The sequence below is a fragment of the Elephas maximus genome, chromosome 11, assembly GCF_024166365.1.
Source record: "Elephas maximus indicus isolate mEleMax1 chromosome 11, mEleMax1 primary haplotype, whole genome shotgun sequence".
In the NCBI taxonomy this organism is placed as follows: domain Eukaryota; kingdom Metazoa; phylum Chordata; class Mammalia; order Proboscidea; family Elephantidae; genus Elephas; species Elephas maximus.
This window is the reverse complement of record NC_064829.1, coordinates 21,270,183-21,296,143: the sequence shown is the minus strand read 5'-3', so window position 1 is coordinate 21,296,143 and position 25,961 is coordinate 21,270,183. Positions and strand designations below refer to the sequence as shown.

The 25,961-nt window shown below is 39.7% G+C and overlaps 1 protein-coding gene across 25 annotated transcripts in view; it reads left to right on the top strand.

Annotated features, from left to right (window-relative positions):
- The window catches only part of DLGAP1 (DLG associated protein 1), a 1,139,806-nt gene that overhangs the window by 750,046 nt on the left and 363,799 nt on the right, over window positions 1-25,961 (top strand). For 4 of the 25 annotated variants that reach the window (XM_049901330.1, XM_049901331.1, XM_049901336.1 and 1 more), the window contains exon 2: window positions 16,346-16,352. The exons of the other annotated variants lie outside the window; for them this stretch is intronic. In XM_049901330.1, coding sequence (XP_049757287.1) covers window positions 16,346-16,352 — 7 coding nt within the window. The remainder of the gene's footprint in view (window positions 1-16,345; window positions 16,353-25,961) is intronic. 25 annotated transcript variants of the gene reach the window in all.

Below are 25,961 nucleotides of genomic sequence, written 5' to 3'. Positions count from 1 at the left end.
ATCCCTGTAATAAATAACAATTCAGGATGGTCAGATTTTGAAAGTCACCAGGATGAAATGTGCCAAGCTCAGCTGTGAACGGGAAGTCAATGTCATCTTTATTACTGCCTTCTTAGCTTGTTTTTAGATGTTTCCTCAGGTACATGTATCTCATTGCAGATAATTCAGTGTTCTAGCAAACTAACCAAAAAGCAAAACGCACTGCTGTTAAGTCAACTTTTACTTGTAGTGACCCTGTAGGACAGAGTAGAACTGCCCCACAGGGCTTCCAAGGCTATAAATCTTGGAAGCAGACTGCCTCATCTTACCCCCACAAAGTAGCTGGTGGGTTCGAACTGCTGACCTTTCAGTTAGCAGCCAAGCACTTAACCACTGTGCCACCAGGATCCTGTGTTGTGACAAACCCTTCTTTAATGCTTCTCCCTCTTTGCTGAAGCTCAGATGAAGTTAATTTAGAATATTGGATACAGTTTTAATATGTTCCACATCCTCCACTTTCTGTTGGTTCAGTATTTCATAAAACTATCCCCATGCTAAGAATGAAATGTTAATTATTCCCTTAACAAGCATTTGTATGTAACTGAGAAATGGAAGAATTCACTGAGACAAACCATGTTCATTTTATCTCATTTATGTTTTTGAAGGTCGTTTTAAATTAATGGATGAATAGACTGTAACATTGTATTTCTTAGCTTCAACCATCGGTGAATCTACCTATCATAACAAGCATTCCTTTTGCATTATCTTATCCCCCAGTATATTAAAAAAAAAAAAAAAAACTTTGTTAAATGGTTTAAAAGAACTGCCACTTTCAACAAGTCTGGCATTCAATCAAGATTTCTTTAGCCCCTTTTTGAACTCAGGGTGAGGTGGTTAAGTAATAGTGGGAAAGGAACGACCAGTTTGGGGGAAGGAGCGGCAAGATGGGGGAGCTGACCACACTGCTGGTGAGAATAAGTAAATGAAGGGCAGAATGCATTGCCTAGTTGACAAGACAACAGAGAATATTTTTTCTAACATACACTTAAACTTCCCAAAGCTGGGGTAATAAGGTCCAGTATGGTTCCCAGGCCCAAGAAATTTAACTCTGTGAAATATTTCTAAGGACAAGCAATGGCATGAGGATAAGAAAAGAACAGGAAAAGAATCCCTAGAGCAGGATAGAAGGTGTCAGGCTCCGGAGCCCGTCACAGGCTGTTGACCCCAGGATAGGGCTGACCAGGCCCTCAAGAAGACATCTAGGCAGGTGACAATAGCACTATTGGGAGGGAAAACCTACTAGATTCATGCAGTGTCATCCTCAGCCTCAGCTCCAGGTCGGCCCAGTGGGGACACATGAAGGGATGGGTGGCAGTAGTGACACTGGGCACCCAGAGAATTTGGATGTGGAGACCTAAAAGCGTGTGAATCTGAGGAGAGGGGAGATGGAAAGTCCGAAGATGGCCCCAGGGAATAATGAGTGGTTGTTTTTATACTCGCAAAACCTAACTGCACTCCCAGGTTTTAACACCTGAGGGAGTACCTATTAGAGCAGGAAGATTCTCCTATAACACCACCAGGTCCAAGGAAGGTAGAGAGCTTCTTGTTATTAAAAATGTGTAATTAGAGGCTGGATGATCATGTCAGGGATCGCACAAAGGATATGTTTCTAGTTGGTGAAGTGAGGACACATGATCCCAAGAGTTCCTTTAAAGTCAGATAGTCTACTTCAGTCATGTCCAATACAGTAGCCACCAGCCACATGTGGCTGTTTATATTTCAATTAAAGTTAAATAAAAATAAAAATGTAGTTCCTAAGTCTCAGCAGCTACATTTGTAGTGCTCAAGGCCACATGTGGCCACTGGCCGCCATATTGGCCTGCACAGGGTACAGAGCATCGCCAGCATTGCAGAATGTTTTCCTGGACTATTGCTCTCGTTGATTTTTTGTTGTTGCTGTTTTAATATAGTGACTATTAGATTTGGGCTAACTTTGTCGTGGAAGGCAATATTCTTTCATGGTGGCACTGTGATGAGAGGCTTCAAGACTAAACCAAACCCATTGCTGTCGTGTCGATTCCAACTCATAGCAATCCTAAAGGACAGAGTAGAACTGCCCCATAGGGTTTCCAAGGAGCATCTGCTGGATTCGACCTGCCGACCTTTTGGTTAGCAGCCATAGCTTTTGAACACTATACCACCAGAGTTTTCACTTTAAGACTAAAAAAAAAAAAAATTTTTTTTTTTTTTTTTTTTAAGACTAGCCAATACTAATTTCCTGTGTTCCTCACTGTGAGGAGGAGGGGGACAGCCAGGGGTGAGGGGTGAAGTCTGCCCTGTTCACATGCTGTTCTTCCACTTATTCACTGTGTGACATTAAACATACCACTTAGCCACTCTTCTATTTCTATTTGCAAAAATATTGACCTTGCCAGGTTGCTTATATGAAGTTTATATAAAGTATCTAGTTTTCAATAAGTATAACCAACTTTTCACTAGAGACAGGAGGACTACTTGGGATTTTACCCAAATCCTCACCCACCACTTATTAGTCACTTGTTATGGACCAAGCATTGCGCTGGGTGCTTTGTGCAAGCTGTCTCCTTTGCTCTTACATTCGCCCTGGCGCTGTCCCCTGTAGGTGGCGGCTCGGCTCCTACACTGCACTTTGTGTCTGACTCGCCACTAGCTGGCCAGCAGGAACCTAGCATAGTATTTCCATTCGTGCCCTGGGGCTTTGGGCAGTAATTGCTGAAGCTCTCTCTTGGACAATAACCTTCATCTATGAATTGCTTCCAAATTTATGAAACAAACGTGTAATACTTTTTCCATCCTCATATTTATTGGCAAATTACAATGTTTTGGCAACTCTAGGAGTTGCATCTGGATGCAAATGGATTCTGAAGTTGGCAATGCATAGTAATACCTGCTACCACCAGTCACCTAGCTGGTGCCCTTCATACAGGACCCTCCCCCGCCAACAGGTGCCATTTGCATGTTACCTGGATACCCCTGCCTAGCTCCCATTCTTCTGCCTTTGACCAAAGAACAAGAGCTTTCTAGAGATGCCCTTTGAGTATTCATTATGGATTATTCAAGGCAGTATTTTACCTTAAGCCTATTCACTGAGATGAGCGAGTCCCAAGCCTTTCCATCATGCACCGAAAAGCAAACATATGGATTTACAGGTGTCAATGTAAAACTTAAGCACACCAGGCGGTTCGAACCCACCAGCTGCTCCACAGGAGAAAGATGTGGCAACCTGCTTCCGTAAAGATTGACAGCCTCAGAAACCCTATTGGGCAGTTCTGCTCTGTCCTATAGGGTCGCCCTGAGTTGGAACTGACTCTTGGGCAGCAGGTTTTGATTTAGATGGTGGGTGGTCATCTCCTGCAATAGTAGCCAGGACATACTTCAAAAGTCGTCTTCTCCTTGAGTGGAACTGCAGTTATCAAAGGCATGCTCTATGGCCACATCTGCTTACTGACCAATCTTCTCATATCATGTTCTGAAACCAAGCACATTTTGGCATCTGTGAGGTCTGGAAAGAGAAAGCTTGCTTCTGGCCAGCAAGCCAAAACAAACAAACAAACAAAAAGCAATGCCATTGGTGGCAGGCCAATAGGGAAAGCTTTCCAAGGCAAGATTCCCTAATATAGCGCTTCTGAGCAGGAGGATTTCAGGAAGGAGCATCCTCAAGGATGTTACTCATAAAGCTGTGTGGTCCAAAGCAAAATGAACATGACTGTACTTTTGACAAGCCAAATACACAGCTGACTTTTGAGGAAATCTTACCCTGAAAATACCTCTTTGGTGGGAATGAGGATGGGGTATGGGGGGTGGGGAGCAGGACTTCAAATGCACAAAGGCAGGGCACACCCATCCATCTAATTCATATGACATTAACCTTGGGCCGTGGACCCAAGGGCCAGTGGGCCAGTAAAAAAAAAGTGGGCCAGTAGACTCCTGAAATTCATCAAAAAATGGGGGGAGCGTGTGTCTGCATTCTTCTTTCTGGGAAGAAAATTCTTAGCTTTTATCATGTCCCCAGAAGAGATAAAAAGCCACTAACAAGTTTAAAGGAGCCCTGGTGGTGCAGTGGTTAAGAACAGTTCAAATCCACCTTGGAAACCCTATGGGGCAGTTCTAGTCTGTCCTATAGGGTTGCTATGAGTTGGAGTCGACTTTACAGCAATGGGCTTGTTTTGGTTTAGCAAGTTTAAACTGTGATGTTTCTTGAATTATGTAGCTTTTTTCTTGAGAAATTAAAATTGATGGCTTTCCTTCTTTAGGATTTATTATAAAGAAATTTTTCTTAATGATCAATTCAAGTGACAAGCTGAAAATCTGCCATATACAAGGGTTGATGCTAAAAGGAGAGGGGACTTCAAAGATTTGCAAATAGTTCTCACTCTCAGAGAGTTTATAATCTAGTGGAGCATTAAATAGTTGGATAAAGAAATGTGCAGCAAAATAAGAAGCATAAAGATATCTGAATGAAGTGAATGGGTTAGGAAGAAAAATTACAGCCCAGGTTTTAGGGAGGAAGCATAGCTGAGAAGAAAGTTTTCCCCACAGAGGCAGCATCTGACATGCTGTGTCTCTGCAGCTTCTATAGTATTTCTACGGGGGCAGGTTAGCAAAGATTGCCCTTAGCGTTGTCCCATTGTTCGTGAATCACTCAAATGATTCAGCTCTGTATCTCCTGTGCCTATATGAACCAAACCTGTTGCCATGGAGTGGATTTCAACTGATAGCAACCCTATAAGACAGGGTAGAGCTGCCCCATAGGCTTTCCAAGGCTGTAATCTTTATGGACGCAGATTATGAAAGCATCTTTCTCCTGGGAAGCAGCTGGCAGGTTTGAACCGCCAACCTTTCAGTTAGCAGCCATGCACTTAACCACTGCACTACCATGGCTCTTAATATAAACCAAAAGGGGAAAAAAAAAAAAACATAATATGGTGCCTTGCACACCCTGTTTATGGGTGGATGGATGGATGGGTGGCAGGCAGGAAAGAAGGCAGGCACAAGTGAAGGAGGGAGGGAGGGAGGGAGAAATTGACTGCATGAAGTCATAGACGTTATTTCAGGAACCAGCTAGTTCAGAGTCTTGCAGGAGAGCAGTTGGAGAGGAAAGGAGATGAGTAGGGTGAGCTGAACTACGGAGTAAAGATTCTGGGATGTCAAAGGGAAGGAGCTGAGCAGTGACAGCCAGGAAAGAGTCTGAGAAGAGAGTGATATTTATAAACCCGCTCATCAGGATAATTGTATTAGTTTTCTGTCACTGCCAGAACAAAGTAGTACAGACCCAGGAGTGTAAACAACACTTATTTATTATCTCTCAGTTCTGTGAGTCAGAAGTCTAGCACAGGTGTTGGCTGGGCTGGACTCTTCCTGCAGGCTCAAGAAGATTCGCTTCCAAGCACGTTCAGGCCGATGGCAGAATTCAATTACTTGTGGTCGTAGGACTGAGGGCTCTGCTTCCTCAACATGTGGCACCTCCAGCTTCAAGCCAACAGCGGCACATCAGTTCCTTACTGTGCTCTAAATCTCTGACTTCTGCCTCATTTCTCTGACTTCCTCTTCCACCCTCAGCCAGGAAAAAGCTCTGCTTTCCTAGGCTCATGTGATCACATTGTGTCCACCCAGATTAATCTGGAAAAACCTTCTCTTAAGGGCACTGATTAGAAACCTCAATTACATCTGCAAAGCCCCTTCTGCCATGTAACGTGACATATTCACAAGCACGACGACAGGAAGTGGGTATCATGGGAGCCAAAATGCCCTCTGTGACAGTAATTAATCAAGAAAGTAAAATATATAGTAAACTAGTGAAGAAGGCACCTCCGTTGAAAGCTGTGCAGTTCAAAGGCTGGGAAGTTAGCTCTGGGAAGAGGAAACACAGCTTTGGAGCCAGAGAGATGTGTTCAAATTCTGCATTTCACTAATTATGCGACTTGGAGTGAGTTATTTAGCCTCTCTTGTCTTGGCCTCCTCATCCATAATAAGGAGACAATAAGAATACCTATCACATGGAGTTGTTGAGAGAATTAAATGAGTTAATACATAGAATAGGCATAGAACAGTGCTCAGAGAGGGGGGCGTTATAAAATGCCTCCATAAATGGCCTTATTATTAAGCCAAGAAAACAGTGGTAACAATTCGAACTGAAACAAAAGAGTAGATTTAAGAGATATCACAGAAGTTACTGTTAGAAGTGACAAATTTGTTTATTCAGGCTTTTGGTCAAATGAAATCCTGTAGCATCTGGATTAGCTTCCTATCACTGCTGTAACAAATTACCACAAATTTAGTATTGTAAAACAACACACATTTATTATCTTACATTTCTGGAGGTTAGAAGCCCAAAGTAGGTCAAAGTGTCGGCAGGGCTGTGTTACTTCTGGTGGCTCCAGGGGAGAATCTGTCTCCTTGCCTTTTCCAGCTTATAAGACTACTGCATTCCTTGGTCCGTGGCCCCCTTCCATATTCAAAGCCAGCGATCACATCACTGATCTCTGCTTCTGTGGTCACAATTCCTTCCATGTTCCTTTTGCCTCCCTCTTTTCATTTATACAGAGACCCTGGCAGCATAGTGGTTAAGTGCTATGGCTGCCAACCAAAAGGTTGGCAGTTTGAATCCACCAGGCACTCCTTGGAAACTCTATAAGACAGTTCTACTCTGTCCTATAGGGTCGCTATGAGTCGGAATCAACTCTACAGCAATGGGTTTGATTTTTTTTTTTTTTTTTCATTTATAAGGACTCTTGTGATTACATTGGACCCACCTAGATGATCTGTGATAATCTCCCTATCTCAAGATCCTTACATACGCACATCTGCAAAGTTCCTTCTGCCATGTCAGGTAACAAATCACAGGTCCTGGGGATTAGGACACTGAACATCATTGTGAGGGGGGCCTTATTCTGACTACCACAGCATCTACTACCTAATACAGGATATATATTTTAAACCTAACACTGTTGAAGCTTCATATGAAAGGTATGTGAAATCATCCATTCAGAGTATATCAACTGAATGAGATCACTTTGTATAGCCAATGGTTTCCAGAGACTTCTGTTTTGTGGAAATTGAATGAGAAGACCATCAATTTCTTTGTGTGTTAGACTGTTGTAAAAGAATACTCTTCCAAAATACTTTGACAATATCTCCATTCAAATCACTATTTAAAATCAAAACACTTGTAGCATAATTTATACTCATTTGTATACTGCATTCACTGTTAAACCAAAAACCCACTGCCATCGAGTCAATTCCAACTCATAGCGACACTATAGAACTGCCCCATAGGGTGTCCAAGGCTGTAATCTTTACCAAACCACCACATCTTTCTCCCATGGGCCGACTGGTGGGTTCCAACCACTAACATTTTGGTTAACACCATTCACTATTAGAAATTATTAATTCACTATTAGATATCATTTATTTTTTTACTTGCAATTAAATTTTTTGTTTATGTTAAATATTGTCATCTGCCTTTGCTTCTCTTCCTATTTAAAATACACCTATAACCTCAATGCATGAAAAGCCTCTGAAAGTCTTCTTGGTCCCTCTTCTTAAAAAGACAAGAATCCAAAAGCTTTACCCACTGCTTTTCTTTTGACAATTAAAGTTCTAACTTTAATGTCATCTGAAGGTAATGTTCTTTCTCATGAGCTGCTGTATCCTCCAATGTTTATCATCTGAAAACTCGTTTAGTGAGATTTTTAGAGCAGAGGGAAATTAATCTGAACAATATTGCATTTATCAGGTCTAGATTCCTCTTTGCCTATGAGTTACGTATTTGCTGCTTCTATCTTATTTAAAATTCATGTTATTCACTTAACAGTAAAACATCAACTTTTTATATCACTTGAGATTCTCTTCCAGCATTATAAATGTAAACACATGTGTTTTACACATTTGTAATGAATGCCTTATATAGATTTTCACCTTTTGTTATATATAATATTTTTAATTCAACAAATATTTGTGACCACCAAGTATCTGTTGGTGCCTGGGCATGCAAAGTTGAAAAGACACCAGCTTCAAGGTGCTCTTACTCTACTGGGGGGTGGGTGATGCTGAGGATAAAGAAAAGGAGAAGACATGTTTAAAATATAGACTTGCCTGGACTTGAATATTGAATGAAATTAAAAAAAAAAAAAACAGAAGAATAGAAATGATAATTGGTGTATAGTTTGAAAAATTGGGTGCATATTGGTACCTCCAACTGAGATAGATACTATGGGAGATAGAATATGTTTGGATGGAAAAGATAATTTCTTTCTTGACATTGAGTCTGATGTACCTACGGTGTATCCAATTGAAGACATCTCATAGGCAGGATTCATTTTTTCAAATATTATTGGGAGGCTATTATAATAATCCAGAGAAGAGATCATTGTAGTTCATACAAGGGCAAAAGCAATAAAGAGGAAGAGAAGTAAAGAGATTTTTCTACCATACTTTAAAGGTGTCAAGTTGGTCAAGAAGTGGATGGGATGAATGAGGAAGAGGGAGAAGTGAAGGCAGCTGAATTTGATTGTGGAGTTCAGGAAGATGGCAGAACTGGAGGAAGGTATTTGGGAATTTTTTTAGTCAGGGTTCTCTAGAAAGAAAGAGAAAGAGATTTACCTCAAGGAATTGGCTCACACGATTTTGGGAGCTGACAAGTGCAAGATCTGTATGTCAGAAGACAGAAAGAATGCAGAGTCTAATGGAAGTCCTGACAAAATTTATAGTCTGGAGGCAGAACACACTCTTTTCAACTGATTGATTCATCACATTACATTAGATATATGTTATGGAAGGGGATTACATTACATTGAATTAGATGTAAGGTAATTATGTTATGGAAAGTAATCTGTTCTGCCCAAGGCCAACAGATTAATCACATGTCCCTGACTACTACATGACAGCAGCTAGACTAGTGTTTGACCAAACTACTGGGAACCATATCCTAGCCAAGGTGACACATAAAATTAACCATCACTGGAGTTATATAAGTGGTAAAAAATAAAAAGTTTGACGCTGAATGAGATCCATTGGGACATGCCTGAAGTTAGAAGATGGGGAAGCACATGCCAGTTTCCTGGGCTACCCAGGCATTAAAGCACAAACAGAAGCCAAAGGAGAGCAATGATAAAGATTAAGACAGGAGGAGATTTAAAAAAAGAAAAGAAAAAGCATGGTGGCATGGAAGCAAAGGGTGAATAGGATTTTGAGAAATGGGGAAAGTTTAACAAGATCAAAAACCAAAAGAGTGGTCCAGTTAGACAAGGAAAAAAAATCCTATCAATGGATGTGGCAATTAGAAAGTCACTATTGGATTCGCCGGTAGTTTCCCTAAAGCGATGGTGTAAAAATGATTTTGTATACGTTGTACTTCTGCCTATGCCTATAATTTTATTAAATGCTTACCATTTTTAATAATAGTCTATCATTTTAATGAAAATATATATAACTATTAAAATATCCTAATGCATCATGATTAGAATATTCATTTAATTATTTAGCATTTGTACTTGTTTAGTTTTTCACGATTATAAATAATGCCGTAAGTACATTTTTCAATAAAATTTAAGACATTTTCTGGTTACCCAGTGCCGTCGAGTCGATTCCGACTCATAGCGACCCTATAGGACAGAGTAGAACAGCCCCATAGTTTCCAAGGAGCGCCTGGCAGATTAGAACTACCAACCCCTTGTAGCACTTAACCACTACGCCACCAGGGTTTCCTATTTTCTGGTTTAGTAGTCCTAAAAGCTATGTACTATCCTTCAAATTAAAGAAAGAAATACAAGTAAATATTAGAACTTTAAAATAATTTAAAGGTTCTAATTTTGAATAATTATTCTGCACTTTTTTGTTGTTCTTTCTATTATTTTCAGTGGAAGAGAATCATAAATGCCCAAGCTGTTCCTCTGATCAAGAGTTCACACTTATAAAGGAGGCATTTTCTTACTATACCCTGGAGCTCTCTATTAATACATTCCTATAGAATCTAATAATCTTCTTACATGAATCAGTATCCTTTCTCTATATTATAAACAATTTAACACCCATTAGTTATAGGTTTCTTCATTTTCAACTGTCTAAAGTAATTTCTTTCCTATTAGCTATTTTTGTTGACCTTGCTGCACTTGAGTTCCTCCGTCTAAGTTTTATTTTAGCAATCACAATTCTCTCATCTAATTACAAAAAAAATTGGGCCATTGCCTCAGTGGCCTGCATTCAACCTTATTTTGACTGGTAATTTTCTAATAATGTCTCTCATTTTTCCACCCCGCACCTATAATAGTAGCTTCTGTTCCATTGAGTTCGTTCTCTTTCCCCAGTTCTTTTTGCCCCATTCTAGTTTTTTCATGCTTCTTTTTCTTTTCCTCTTATTTCCTTAGTAACCTATCCAAATGACTTGCTTTTACTAATATCCTCATAAGCATCCAATTATTAATTCAGGATAAATTCCTGGAAGTAGACTAATTAAGTCAACTAGTATGTAAATGAATAATTTCTTTTGTAAGGATCAGCACAAAGATGGTTCCTATGAGGCAGAAGTTAAAGATGTCCCAAATGTTCAACTTTTCCAAGCTGCTGTACCACTCCATCATTGCTAACATCGACTACTCCCTCTCCTCTCAGTACTCTCTCGTCGTGTCTTTGGGTTCTCTAACTTGCTGCAACGTCTCGTGGAACTCACAAACCATATGAAGGAAATGGCTTACGTGGTTGTGGAGGCTGACAAGTCCTAAATCTACAGGTCAGGCATAGGCTTCTCCTGACCCACATGGCTGCAGGGGCTGATGAACCCAAACCGGCAGTTCAGACCATGGCTGCTGACTCACAAGGCTGTGGAAGCTGGTGAATCAGGTCAGACCATAGGCCGCCAGCCCAAGGGGCTGTGGAAGCCTATAAATCCCAGAATCAGCAGGTCAATTGATCATGAACTGGATGCAGGATCCAGATGTAGAGAGAGAGAGCCCTGACAGGACACACACATATACCTTAGATGCAGGCCACACCCCAGGGAAGGGTGTAACCTGAGTAAGGGTGAGACTTAAATCACGCCCTCCTGCAAGGCTTCCCCCCAGAACTTACCGAACACAAATTGTCTCATCAACATGTGGACGTCACGATCCACAACACATAAAATGGAGGATGACCACAAAATATTGGAAATCGTGGTCTAGCCCAGTTGACACATAACCCCAACCATCACAATTTCCATATACCTTATTTGTATAGTCCCACTCAATCATTGTGTGTGAGTCACAAAGACCATGACTAGAAAGACTATATTAAGTAATTCATTACACTGCAGTATGCAAAATGCCATATTGTTGTACTTGCCAAATCACCTCTGGAAAGATTTTCTGAATTTTTACTCCAGTAGTAGTTTCCATTCCTGGCACTCTTTTAGAAGATCCTTCTTTATTGTGAATCCAAATCTGTCCCCCTTTAACATGGATGTAGAGCTACAGAAAATAAATCTCATTACTTTTCCACATGGCAGTCTTTCAAGTGTAAACCATCATTTTCCATTTTCCATTTCATGGTTCCATTTTCAACAGACCTGATTCCTTCAGCAATTCTTTGAGAACATGACTTTCAGCACTTTCAGCATCCCAACTGACAAATTGTGTCTTGTCCAAGAAAGCATCTCTCTTAACTCACAGTATCAGTAAGTGAACACTATTTCAGTTGGGTTCAGACTTCTCAGAGGTCAATGAAAGTCAGTCACGAACACCCTATTTCTATCAGTGCACTAGTCTGTCTGGCAGCCATATCAACCTGGCTTGCACTTGAGTAAAATTCCTGGAACCGTCTTTCTCATGTGAAGTTATGTTGACATGTTTCTCCCACCCTATACCTATGCACTTGGCCAGTTTACCCTAATGTGTCATACTGCATTTATCTTGATTAAATGCTGTCTTACAGCTATGAGTACATCTTTCTAACCCAGGGCCGTCGTTTCCTGCTGTGCACGTTGTACATGACCCAGCTGTACAGGGCAACATTTATGTTAGTAGTTATCTTCATGTTATTTATTTATTACTGGAATTTTCCAGCAAGTAGCAGTAAAATTTTAAGGAAGAGGCAGCTTATTTCTAATGCACCTGACAGTGCTACTTAAATTACAAAAAGAGTGATTTCACTATCAAAATATTTGAGCCTACCAAACCTGAAATATATTTTGAGTATCTTTCCAAAATGTGTGATATTTTAAATCTTATAATTGTATCTACTATATCATCGAACTTGAGGGTAAAAAAAGCAAATGTTCAGAATTGGGCCAAAAGGAAAGGTTTGTATATGCTACTAATGACCATCCTATAATTTGTCATGAATCATTTATAACCTATTCAGGAAAAGTCACTTAACCAGTTATGAATTGCCTATCTAGTCCACATTTATTTTGTTTAAAGTATAACATTTCATTACAGGTATTATTAAAGGGGAATTCATAAAGTTAATGTACATTTATTGGGGAAATTTTGTAAAATATGTACGAACATAAAGAAGATATTAAAAATCACCTAGAGATCATCACTGTTAACATTTTTGCATAGTTGCTGTTCTTTGAAACGACTGATAATATTGATAAAACTCTGACTAAACTCACTACAGAGGGAAAAAAGAAAGCACTACATGAACACGATCAGGAATGAGAAAAGGGACTTGGATAAATACACAGAAGTTATTAAATCTATCATACAAAAAGAACAGAAACAGACTTACTGCCAATACATTGCAAACTTAGAGTGGACAATTTCCTAGGAGAATAAATTGTTTGAAACTCAATTAAAAAATGGAAAGCTGTACTATATCCATAAAAATTTAAGAAACTGATACATTAGTTTAAAATTTACTCAGAAAAGAAAAAAAAAAAAAAAAGAGGGCCACATAAATTAAAAAACCTGTAAGGAAAAGTTAATCCGTTTCAAATAAAATTTTTTCTAGAGAAATACAAATGGCCAACAAGCACATTAAAGGATGCTCACTGTCATTAATCAATTAAAAACCCATTGCCGTCGAGTCGATTCAGACTTAGAGCAACCTTATAGGACAGAGTAGAGCTGTTCCATAGGGCTTCCAAGGAGCAGCTGGTGGATTCCAACTGCCGACCTTTCGTTTGGCAGCTGAGCTCCTAACCACTATACCAATTAGAGAAATGCAAATCAAAACCACCATGCAGTATCACTTCACATCCACTGAGATGGCTATGATTTTTTTAAAAAAATGGAAAACAACAGATGTTGGTGAGGATTTGGAGATTGGAACTGTCATCCATTGCTGGTGGGCTTGTAAAATAGTACAGTCACTGTGGAAAATGGTTTCATGATTCCTCAAAAAGTTAAGCATAGAATTACTATGATCCAGCAATTCCACTCCTAGGTATATACCCAAAAGAATTGAAAATGGGAACACAAAGAGATACTTGTACACCAATGTTCATTGCAGCACCATTCACAATAGCCAAAAGGTAGAAACAGTCTAAATACCCATCAACAAATGAATGGGTAAACAAAATGTGGTAGATACGTACAGTGGAATATTACTCAGCCGTTAAGAGGAATGAAGTCCTGATACATGCTACAACAGGGATAAACTTTGAGAACATCATGCAGAGTGAAGGGAAGTCAGTCACGAAAGGACAGTGTATGATCTCACTTACTTAGCATAATAGTTGACTTAATAGCTACGATTTCTTCAGTAATTATTTTTTAATTCATGCTGAAAGTTTAGATTATGCTTTTTAGCTGTTTTGTGGCAACATTTTTTTCTGGCAAGTTTTCATTATTTATAAGGAATTTGGGGCTGTTCTTTGTCATATTTCTTATAGTATTAGCATGTCTGTTCCTGTTACGTTGCTTCTGTTTAAAGGGGTTTGATTTTCCTAGAGAATCAGAAAATGTTTCTGAGGAGAGAATTGTGGGCAGTGGCTTTCCAAGCATTTCTAAATCCAGGGCTTCCTTTGCTGCTCCTACAGTGATCAATGGCTTCCTTACAATATAATGTGTCTCTGTAGCCACATAATCTCTGATTCTCAGAACCAAACCGAGTTCTGACCTTCCTCAGTTTCTTAATGGAGCACCTCATAGACTATCTGTCACACGGGGAAGCAAGTGATACAAGCACTTGTAGAAATAGACTTTTTCAGGCCCTTACTCAGGTTTGCCAACTCTCTCTCCACTACCCAGATTCAACTCAGTATCATGCACCTCATTTTGCTCTTAAACAAAGGCCCTCCCTTTCGGGGAGTTGATAATTGAGAGAGATTTCTGAGCTCTGCTTTATCCAGTACCTCTTCTGACTTCCCACTCACCTGCCGCATTATGGCGACTTCCCTCTTCAGCTTCCAGCTGGGCTCTGACCTTGGAGTTTGTGGATTTTCTGTTGCTTTTGCTGAAAATGTAATTGGTGGGTACTTCTTTTCATTTTGCTGTGTTACTGTTTTTGTTGTTCAAAATGAACTCCAAGAGAAGTAAGAAAATTCTATTCCTGCCAAAACGAGAAGTCCTGCTAATATTTAAAAATATTTCCCTCCCAGTCCTATCCACGAAGACAATTTTTTTATGAGAAAGCTCAGTTTACGTGTTTCACCATCAACCAAGTTAGTCTTCAAAAATAAAAAAATATAGCATAGACTGCTTAGCATACTACTGTTTATTCAGCCCAGGGTACTTAGTACTCAGAGTCCTTCTATTTAACAGCCTATGCTAGGATGATTCTGAGTCATAAAGCCTAACCCAATAAGCTATTATATACAGAACTTATCTTTTTAAAGATTCAAAAGATTTGTCCATCTTTTGCCACCATCATTTCTCTTAACAATCTTTCAGGTGACCCATCTTGAATTTGGCACTCTAATTGAAAGCTCTTGTGTTCACAAGGATCTAACCTGCCTGGGAATAAAAATCTAAGTTTAATGTTCTAAATGTTTATGTTTTTGTATTGGTAATAAGTCTGTTTCTGTTCTTTTTGTGTGATAGATTTAATATTGTCTGTGTATTTATCCAGGTCTCTTTTTTCATTCCTAATCACGTTCATATATTGCTTCCTTTTTTCCCTCCTTGATGATGTCATTGTTAGGTGCCATTGAGTCTATTCCAACTCATAGTGATCCTACGTACAGCAGGACCAAACACTGCCCAGTCCTGCACCACCCTCCCAATCATTGTTATGCTTGAGCCCATTGCGGCAGCCACTGTGTCAATCCATCTCATTAAGGGTCTACCTCTCTTTCACTGACCCTCTTCTTTACCAAGCATGATGTCCTTCTCCAGGGACTGGTCCCTCCTGATAACATGTCCAAAGTGTGTTCAGTTTATTCAGAGGCTTGTCAGTATTATCATTCTCTTTTTTAAAAAGGAAAATGTCTTAATTGAGAAAGTTAAAATATTAATCTAATATGTCTACAATGTTTTACATAAACATCTTAATTACCAATTTTCTAAGTGAACTGCCTGTGTTCAACTAATAGCAGATCTTCATCTTCTAGTAACATCACAGCCGTATTGACAAGGGAAAGATGGTCAGACTTTATAAACAAAAAACTAGTACTGACACTCAACACAGACACGTACTTTATTTTGCTAGCAGCAATTATACTATCATCGCCTTCTTACCTCAGGCGAGCAATTTAAAAGCCATTTTATTCATTCATTCAGAAAGTATTCATTAAATGCCTACTATTTATTGCCAAGCCCAGTGTAGATGCAAGCTGATACAATGATCAGAGACAGACACGATTCTTACTCTCATGCTCCTTATTGGCCAAGGGGAAGAGCAATCACAAAAATAAATGTAAATTTACTACTGTGGTAAGGGCTACTGTTGAATTATGTTGGAAACCCTTCCCTGGTTCTCTGGGAACTATCTGCAAACAGGGCTGCTCTTTCTTCAGTGGGAGGAACTGTAGGTAGCTAAAGTCAGCTACCCACGGGACCAAGGCCCCCATGGCTTCTAGAGTATGGGAAACTGGTATTGCTTAGCACTCCCCTAAACAGCTGTCACATAAGATCAGACTGCTGGGTACCTGAGCCCAAAATGTTTTTTCCCTGCCTCCTCTCCAGGAAAGGCACCCCTCATACTTCCTTATTAGAAGGGTGACCAACAGGGAGGCAAGGTCTCCCCACAGAGTTTAACTAAGGGACTTGGCCCATATAAGACTCTAAAGATGCCAAGACTGTGGTGACCCAAGCAACTTCTGAACCTTCTGTTCATACAAGCCCATCCCAAGTGATCACTTTGCTCAGTAACTACAAAGAAGGATACAGTACTATAATAGCCCATTGACTTAAGAAGCCCAGGGAAGCATCCTCTAGGAAGTGATGGTTTGGATTGAGTTTGAAGGAAGAGCAAGAGTAAATTAGACAACAAGCCAAGGGAGTAATGTCCCAAGTAGAGGGATAAGCATGTGCAAAGGCAGAAAGAAACAAAAGGATTAGTGTGGCTGGATCACCAAGATGGTGCAAGATGAGGCTGGAAAAATATGCAGGGCCCTGAAGATCAAGTTTAAAACTTGAATCTTTATATCCTTATTTGTATGTGTTGGAGGGTAGGCATGAGGGAAGCTGATACTCACTTTGCCTTCTGAAAACATCCTTTGTTTTCAGTAACTTAGAAGGGAGGGAAAATGGAAGAAGGAAAACCAGTCAGAAGACAAGTGTAGTACTCTCAGTGAAGGGAAATGGTGATTGGGACTAGGCTGGTGACAAGGATATTGAGGCAAGTGGACAGTCTCCAGAGATTCCAAATCTACAAGACTTGGTGATGTGACTTGAAGTGTCCTGAATGGTATCTAGGTTTCTGACTTACATAAAAGATGGTGGCTGCACTCACGGAAGCAGGGAACTCTAGTTGAAGAGTAGGTGTGTTTACTGCAGAGGTTGGGGTGGGGGGCTCGTGAGAAAATGAGTTTGATTTTGAAGGTGCTGTGTATGAAGTATCTGTAAATTATCTAAGTGAAGTTGTCAAGTACCAAGTGAGATACGTGGGTCTGAAGGTCTTATGGGAGATCTGGAATGACAAAAATATTAGTTTATTAGTCATCTATGCATTTCATTTTACTTGGATCCACAATCAAAGCCTATGAAAGCAGCACTCAAGAAATCAAAATGTATTGGATTGGGCAAGTCTGCTGCAAAAGACCTCTTTAAAGTGTTAAAAAGCAAAGATGTCACTTCATGGACTAAGTTTTGCCTGACCAAAGCCATGGCATTTTCAGTTGCCTCATATGTATGCAAAGGCTGGACGATGAATAAGGAAGACTGAAGAAGAATTGATGCCTTTGAATTATGATGTTGGCAAAGAATGTTGAATATACCATGGACTGCTAGAAGAATGAACAAATCTGTCTTGGAAGAAATACAGTCAGAATGTTCCTTAGAAGCAAGGACGGTGAGACTTCATCTCACGTACTTGGGACATGTTATCAGGAGGGAAAAGTCCCTGGAGAAGGACATCATGCTTGGTAAAGTAAATGGTCAGCCAAAAAGAGGAAGACCATCAAGGAGATGGATTGACCCAGTGGCTGCAAGAATGGGCTCAAGCATAACAATTGTGAGGATGGTGCAGGACCAGGCTGTGTTTTGTTCTGTTGTACATAGTGTCGCTATGAGTTGGAGCTGACTGGAAGGCATCTAGCAACAACTATGTATGAGAGGTTTTCCTGGGATTCAAATTTCTCTTCACCATGCTTCTTCTTCTACTCTCTCCAATTTGAAGATCATTTTCTTTAATAGAGAAAATGGTAGGAAAATACAAGTTTAAGAGTTTGACTTTTTGTTTTCTTCTTCCTCCTTCATCATCATCTGTTCACGTTATACCATCTGCACCAAGCCTTGGGATTTTTCTTTTTTTTTTTCTTAAATTTGCTTCAAACTATATCTTTTAAAAGGGCTTTTTCACTGTCCTTGCCTTGGTCTTTTTGCTTCTTTTTTTTTTTAATTAACAAACTTCATTTTATTCGTGGCTTTAGCACTCTTGGTGCTTATTATTTTACCTGTATTCTTCCTTGATTTTAAACCCACATCTCATGTTTGAAACAAGTTCCTTTAATTTGAACACTTCAATCCCCTCCTTTAGCAATTTCTATGGTTTCTTTAAAAACTTTGTTTTTACTCTCATCTGGATTAATCGATATTATATTATTAGAATGAAGTTTTGTGGTCCTACCTTCCTTTTTTAATCATCTTCCCTTTTACAATATCTAATCAATAACAAGTCTCCAAGTTCTGCCTTCTTTCATTTGTCTTCTTACCCCTTGCTCTTTCTTCTCTTCTTCCTCTTCTTCCTCTCCTTTCTCTTCCTCCTACCTTTCTTCCTCTTGCTCTCGTTCTTCTGACTTTTTTCACATAGAAAATTAGCCATGATAAAACATCAACACAAATGATTCTTTAGGTAGGTCTGGAGCCCATCAGTCCTCAAGAATTAGGCTATCCTTAGTCCTCCTCTACCTCTCTTTTTGAAATCTGCCTTTTGCAGAATTTTATATATATATATATATATAAAATATAAAAAATATAATATACATATAAATATTTCTGTCACAAATTAATAATTTTATTAGCATCTTTATTGACATACAATTCACAAACCATAAAATTCCACCCATTTTAAGTGTATAATTCAATGGTTTTAGCATATTCACAGAGTTTTCCAACTATCAACAAAATCTGATCAGTACATTTTCATAACTCCAATAAGAAACCCTGTCCCATTAGCAGTCACTCCCTAGTCCTTCCTGTCCCAGCCCTGGGCAACCACTAATCTATTTCCAGCTCTATAAATTTGCCTATTTCATACATATATAAGTGGAATCACACAATACGTGGTCTTTTATGACTAGCTTTTTCGATTAGCACCATGTTTTCAGTGTTCATCCATGTCATAGCATGTGGTACTTCATTTCTTTTTAATGTCAAATAATATTCCGTTGTATGGATATACCACACTTTGTTATCCATTCTTCAGTTGACTGATGGTTGGATTGTTTCCACTTTCAGCTATTATGTAACGTTCTTGTACAAGTTTTTCTGTGAATGTTTGTTCCCATTTCTCTTGAGTATATACATGCCTAGGAGTAGATTTGCTGGGTTATATGGTAATTCTATGCTTAACAGTTGAGGCATATTAGTTTAGTTATGTTTCACCTTCATCATTTTTCATTCGGGGCAGCCCCGCTCTTATAAATCCACGAGAGGAGAGTTTGGGGGGTTGGTTTTGCATGGTGACAGAGGCGAGAAAAGTTCGAAAAGCTTTGGTGTACACCAAAATTGGACAGATATGCGGTGGACAAATTTCAGTGGCCAAAGGACTGGGACTGGTCTTGCTCTAGAGGTTATACCTTTCACTTGGTAAAGGTGGATTGAAATAAATACAGCATGCACAAATCCCAGGAAGTAAAGCGCCTAGGAGAGCATGCCTCATCTGGAAATAAAACACATTTTAACTAAGCAAGATTTTCTGCCGTATTTCTCTAGGAAAGTCAACTTTTCAAAAATAAAAGTACTTGCCCAAAGTTTTCTAAAACTTGTTTAGTTCTTTTGGAGAAATTTAATAAATTATCAATATGACTTTTCTTTTCCTAAAAGAGAATTTATGTCCACAGAAGAGATATCTGTTGCTATTTAACTTCTGAAGCCTTAAAGTCTTTTTCTTTATTAAATATTTGGATGTTATACACAATTTGTGTATCTATGCACAATTATTTTCAAAATTGTGAAAGTGTATCGGTCTTTCCATCACTAGTCAGTGAGGCATTCTTTCTTTAGCAAATTATGGGAATCACTCCTCTATGTGGATTTCTCCTTGGCAGAATATACATTATCCCCTATACAACAAAAAAAACAAACCCATTGCTGTCGAGTTGATTCCAATTCATAGCAACCCTATAGCACAGAGTAGAACTGCCCCATAGAGTTTTCAAGGAGTACCTGGTGGATTCGAACTGCTGACCTTTTGGTTAGCAGCCGTTGCTGTTACCCACTACAGCACCAAGGTTTCCATTATCCCCTATATGTGCTGCAAAGTGAATCAATAGCCTAAGAATCCACCAAGATAATGAAAGATAGCAACGTAATTTTGTAGGAGCAGTTAGCATGCAGTACACTAACTGCAACATCTGTGTTAAATTGCACTAGAAATCTGCACTAAGTATTCACTATATATGCTTCTTCAGTGATATGATTTAATTTCATTAAGTAGCCTCATATGAATGAATATGTAAAGTTGCAATTCTAGAGCTGAGTGATGGCCAACCACTCCTCCCAGTCCTCGTGTTTACTGCCTTACTCACCCACTTTGCATTGGCAAATCGTAGAGAGAAGCTAAGTGCTCTCAGCTGCACTACACCAAATCAAAGCTGAGATGAATAATGAACTTAATTTTCCATAAAGACATTCTGTTTGGCATTTCAGCTAATAAGGTAAGCTAATAGCAATTCTGGGCTATGGAAAGGAAAAGAAATAGTCTCTTTGTGTTTGATTTCTGTGCTAATCCATAATTTTTGTTTTAACATGGTGAAGTTAATTTCATGTTTCATGATATCTGTGAATTTGGGATGAACAATTTTAAAAAGAATACCCCCAGTGTGCCGTTTTCCTTTGATTAGGTTGCTTATGATACTAGAGGGGCTAAAGGAAAAAAATCAAGCTTTTTCATAAGAATGACATCTGTATCGTAATATTTTTATCATGTTTAGTGCCAAGTGAATTTAGTAAAAGAGCAGAATATTTGGATGCAGAAAAATAGGCAAAATTATTTAAACGATGATTATTGAATACATTTAGCATGGTATATTATAAACTGATGTTGAATTTACTCCAAGGAAAGCAGAATACATACATCATATTGGCTTCTGAATCATTTCATTTCTAAGTACATGTTCTAGAAGGTAGTAATTTTTCAATTGCTAAAATTATCCCACAGCTCCGGTTTAGGTGGGTTTTATTTTGTGTAAAATTGTATTTTAAAAACAGTAGCACTCTGGCAATGTGAATTTACATTATTCCTTTCTAGATTTTACCCTGGCTGGAAAGATTTCAGTTCATGTGAAAAATGCACTTGTCCACTGAAGTTCATAGACCACCATACCTCTCTTTGCCTTTCATTGGTACCTTGGCTAGTATATCTCAAAAACAAAAGTGACAAAACAGTTTTTAAGCTGGCTATGCTCTCTGTGATACAGCTTTTCAATGTTTAACACAGAATATTTTTTATTTTGATCAGATCATAGCACAAATCCATGAATTAGCAAAGGCTTAGCAAGGTGGGGAAGATATTATACTCTTTTCTAGAAGAAAGACAAAAATGATAAACAGAATTAAGATTTATGTTTTCAGGCATTCTGGGCTCACTGTCCTGTCACCTGAAAATCAGAGACCCTATTCTCTCAAAGTAGGTGACCTCAAAAGATATTTCTATTCAGAATGTCTATTCAAAAACAGCCAAAGAATAATGGAAATTTCAGAGCAATGGAGAGGAAATTTTCCTCCTATTCTTAAATTCTGTTTTTATGCAGGAGAAATAAGCTGCGTGTACCAGATGTTTTTGTTTCATTTAAATCTTAACGTCACATTCAGACTGTTAGAGAAAAAGAGCTTTTATTTGCCCCCTTTAAATTCTTCACAATGTCTAGTTTTTTGAGAGGTATACACAGTATACTGACTGAGCACAAGTATTTAGCCACTAATGACTTTTTTTTTTAATGACTTACTTCCTCCTACAGCATCACCAATGGTCCCCGTACAAATTTTAGGCATTTCTTAAAATGCCCCTGATCTAGTCAACCTATGAGAAGTAGGAGGATGGCGTTTTAGTCTATCACAGTTAATTTTTAAGAGCGTCAAGATGGGCATATGTTACCTATTTATACGTCAAGATTTTTTTTAATATGTTCAATTCCACGACTATTCTGTTGTAGGACCCTATTGGAAGCTAAAACCTGGTGAGTTGTTTTGGATTTGAAAGGTGTTCTTTTTATTTTCCTCTTTTCTCCTTTTTCCCCTCACACTTCATCACTCCAGACCATCTTTGGCTGCCCCTTGCACTTCTTTGCTTATTCAACTCTGATATTTTCCCATTTCCAGTCTCTCTAGTATCACTAGACCAGAGCCTGTGGATTTCACTGTGTTCCGTTTAAAGCTGGCAGACACTAAAGAACTAGAAAACAAGCCTTCGTAATCACCAAGCTGTTGTCTTCTGTTTCTTGCCATTTGCACAATAAGAAGACTTCTGTGCCAACGTGGCTTTTTATCCACTATGGCCACCACAAACCAAACTGATGGTGAAAATGTCAAGGCTGTTGGGCCAGCATTCTTTTCATGATTCTTTTTTTTTTTTTTTTTACAGTGGTCAGCCCACTCATGCTTCAAGATGAGGTGCAGAGTTGCTAGTCCTTTCAGGCATTCTTAGCAATGCCAAATGCAAGGCAAGCGTTACTCATAGAATCACGCGCTAACGCTCTGTGTTAGTTAATTAATGGAGAAGATCCAGAGAAAGCAACACTGCTTTCTCTGCATACACACACACACACACACACACACACACCAGAGACCGTGGAGCCACCACCCACTGAGGACAGTGACAACACAGGCAGTGTCACAGATGGCCCGCCACCACAAGAAGTTCTTGGCAGCACAGCAAGGAGGCCTGAGCAGAAGGCAGCAAGCAGATTTGTTCCTAAATGCGTGCAGAACCCATTCTTGTGGACAATCAGAATTAGCTGGAGGAGGAGCAAAGATGAGATGGGACTAAAATATCACTAGGCATGTTTATTATTGTCACTGTGACCTCATTTATGCTCACAGGCTGGGGGACCCAAGGATATCTGGGTTAGAAAAATAAAGGTGTTACTCAAAACCTATTCTGTTCAAAACTGTGCTTCGTGTCTTCCCCACAAACCTCCTTAACCTGTGTTTCCTATCTCTGTAAATGGCATCACTATCTACCCATTTTTTTAACCCAGAAACATGGGGGACAGCTTTGATACCTTCCTCTCCCTCACTCTCATATCATGTCTCAAAGGTAAACTCATAAAATTTGATGGAATAAAAGGATGAATGAGTAGAAAAAACACCAAGTCCTTTAAATTTTATATCTATACACTTCTCTCCATTCCCTCTGTTGTGTTCCCACTTGAATCTATGTTATGTCTCAGTTGCTACATAGATTATTGTGAAAACTTCCTAAGTGGTCGTCTTGTCTCTCTTAAGTGCCATTGAGTCAGCTCTGACTCATAACGACCCTATGTACAACAGAACGAGACACTTCCAGGTCTTGCGCCATCCTCACAATCTTTGCCAGGTTTGAACCCATTGTCACAGCCACTGTGCCAATCCATCTCATTGAGGGTCTTCCTCTAGTTCCCCTTAATCCAATCCCTTCTGCACACTATAGATTTCTCTAAATTACAATCATTAAATCTTCTGCATAGAAGTCCTTCAATGGTTCCCCTTTACCCTCAGATACAGTCCAAAGCTCCTAACTTAGAAGGCATGACATAAATGAGGACCTTTTTTCTTCACAGCCTTGTTTCTTAATGCTCTGTATTTCAGCCCTACTGATTTACTTTTTTTTTTTTTTGAAGCCCTGGTGGCACAGTGGTTAAGAGCTCCGCTGCTAACCAAAAGGTCCACAGTTGGAATCCACCAGCTACTCCTTGGAAACCCTTTGGGGCAGTTCTACTCTGTTCTATAGGGTAGATATGATTCAGAATCGACTCCATGGCAATGGCTTTGGTTTTTGATTTGATCTACTTTTAAATTCCTCTTAGGTGCCTTATTGTCTTGTCTCAGGGCCTTTGCATGAGCTGCTCTCTCTTCAGCTTTTTCAATCTACCCACCCCAACCTCCTCTCTTCCCTGGTTAACCCCTTTTCAACCTTCTAGTCTCATCTAAGACAGCACTTCCTCCAGAAAGTCCTCCCTGACTGGCCCAGTGAATCAGGTGCCCTCTCCCAACATGCTCTCATAGCATCCATTATTTCCTTACCATAATTCTTATATTTTATATAGGATTGTGTATTCATCTGTTGGACCTGCTAGTTCCATGAGGGTGTTGATCTGGCCTCTCTTATCACAGCTGTGGCCCATGATCAAGTGCATTGCCTGCCACAGAGTAAATTCTATCTGAATGAATAAATCATCAGCTAGACTCCTTAACAAGCTTTATTGCCTTTTGTGTTGATGAGATTGAAAAAACTGAATGCAATGTTTCTTAATGTTACTCATCCCTGCAAAGTACCGTGCTAAGGTGGTTCACATGAATTCTAACCAAAAAGTCAGTGGTTCAAATCCACCAGCCGCTCCTGGGAAACCCTATGGGGCAGTTCTACTCCATCTTATAGGATCTCTATGAGTCAGAATCCACTCCATAGCAACGGGTTTGGGTTTTTGGTTTTTTATGTTATTATTCCGATAATGGACGCTCAAGTCACCTAAGTGGCATTGGTATTAAGGAATGGGCCCCTCTGGTCTCTTTAAGTCCAGCATCCAGAACTTTCTGTTCCCTACATGGTCTACTGCTTCTTTAGAATGAGAAAATTTAATCTTACAAATGAATAGGGACATTAGAAAAATCCTTGATTTTCCCTGCCTGCCTGTGATCTTTACTTTCTGACCTCCAGGGGTCTGCCCCAAGTGTACTTTTCCTCTTTGTTAATCTGAAAGCACTTTGTGCTGTGTTCTTTATTCTCCAGCTTTTTTCTCCAGCCCCTCTGATACAGGGGTTTTCTGTCTGTCTTGCTCTCTCCGTAGTGAAAGTAGCTGGGCCTCATATTTCTGTTTCTCTCCATTGTCCTTTTCACCAGGGATTTTTCCCAGTCCTGCTCTGTGATTACTCTTTCCACAGTGCTTTTGACTGAGCTCAGTTGGTCCTTCATGTTCCTCTGCCTTAGCCTGATGTCAGAATGCCCAGGGGTCCTCTCCCGGTCTTACTGGAGAGGCAAATTGCTGCCTGTTACCACCCAGCCACTTAATTAGCAGTGCTCTCTGTGGGGGAAATATCTACAAGTACAGCTAGAGAAGGGACTTGTACAGTTTCTGTGATATTTTCCACTTCGTGTTGCTATGATAATCTCTAGGAGCCCTGGTGGCACAGTGGTTAAGAGCTCCGCTGCTAACCAAAAGGTTGACAGTTGGAATCCACCAGCCACTCCTTGGAAACTCCATGGGGCAGTTCTACTCTGTCCTGCAGGGTCGCTATGAGTAGATTCAACTCAATGGCAAGGGATTTGTTTTTTTCTTTGTTTGTTGGTTTGGTTTTGTTTTCTTTGTTTGTTGGTTTGGTACGATAGTCTTTGGGGTCCCTGTGATCCAAACCAACACATAGACCCTCCCAGTCACAAAATTTGAGACAATACAGCACTGTGTGAGGAGTGAGCAAAGGCATTCGAATTGGATGGACCTAGGTTGGAGTCCTCTTTCTACCATTTCTCTGTGGGACTTTGACCAAGTCACTTAACTTTTCTGCTCAATTTCCTCATCTGTAAAACAGAGATAACAATGGTGTCCACCTCATACAATGATGCCTGGCACAGAATAAGTACTCAGCCATGGTGAGAGTTTTGATGGTTGTGGAAGGCAGGATAAAGGCTCCAAATGTGTCCACACCCTGATCCCAGGAGCCTGGGGTCAGGTTCCAGGGATTAGGTGAATGGTACCTTATATGGCAAAGGGGACTTTGAAGATGTGATTAAATTAAGGATCTTGAGGTGGGGGACAATCCTGGATCGTCCAGGTGGGTCTAATGTAACCACAGGGATTATTATAAGAGGGAATTAGAGGGAGACTTGACCACAGAAAGAAATGATGTGACTAAGGAGGCAAAACGAGGTTTGAGATACTATCTATGCTGCTGGTTTTGAAGAAAGAGGAAGGGGCCACAGCCAAGGAATGGAAGGAATGCAGCTCTAGAAGGTAGAAAAGGCAAAGCAACGGATTCTCTCTTAGAGACCCCAGAGGGAGTGTGGCC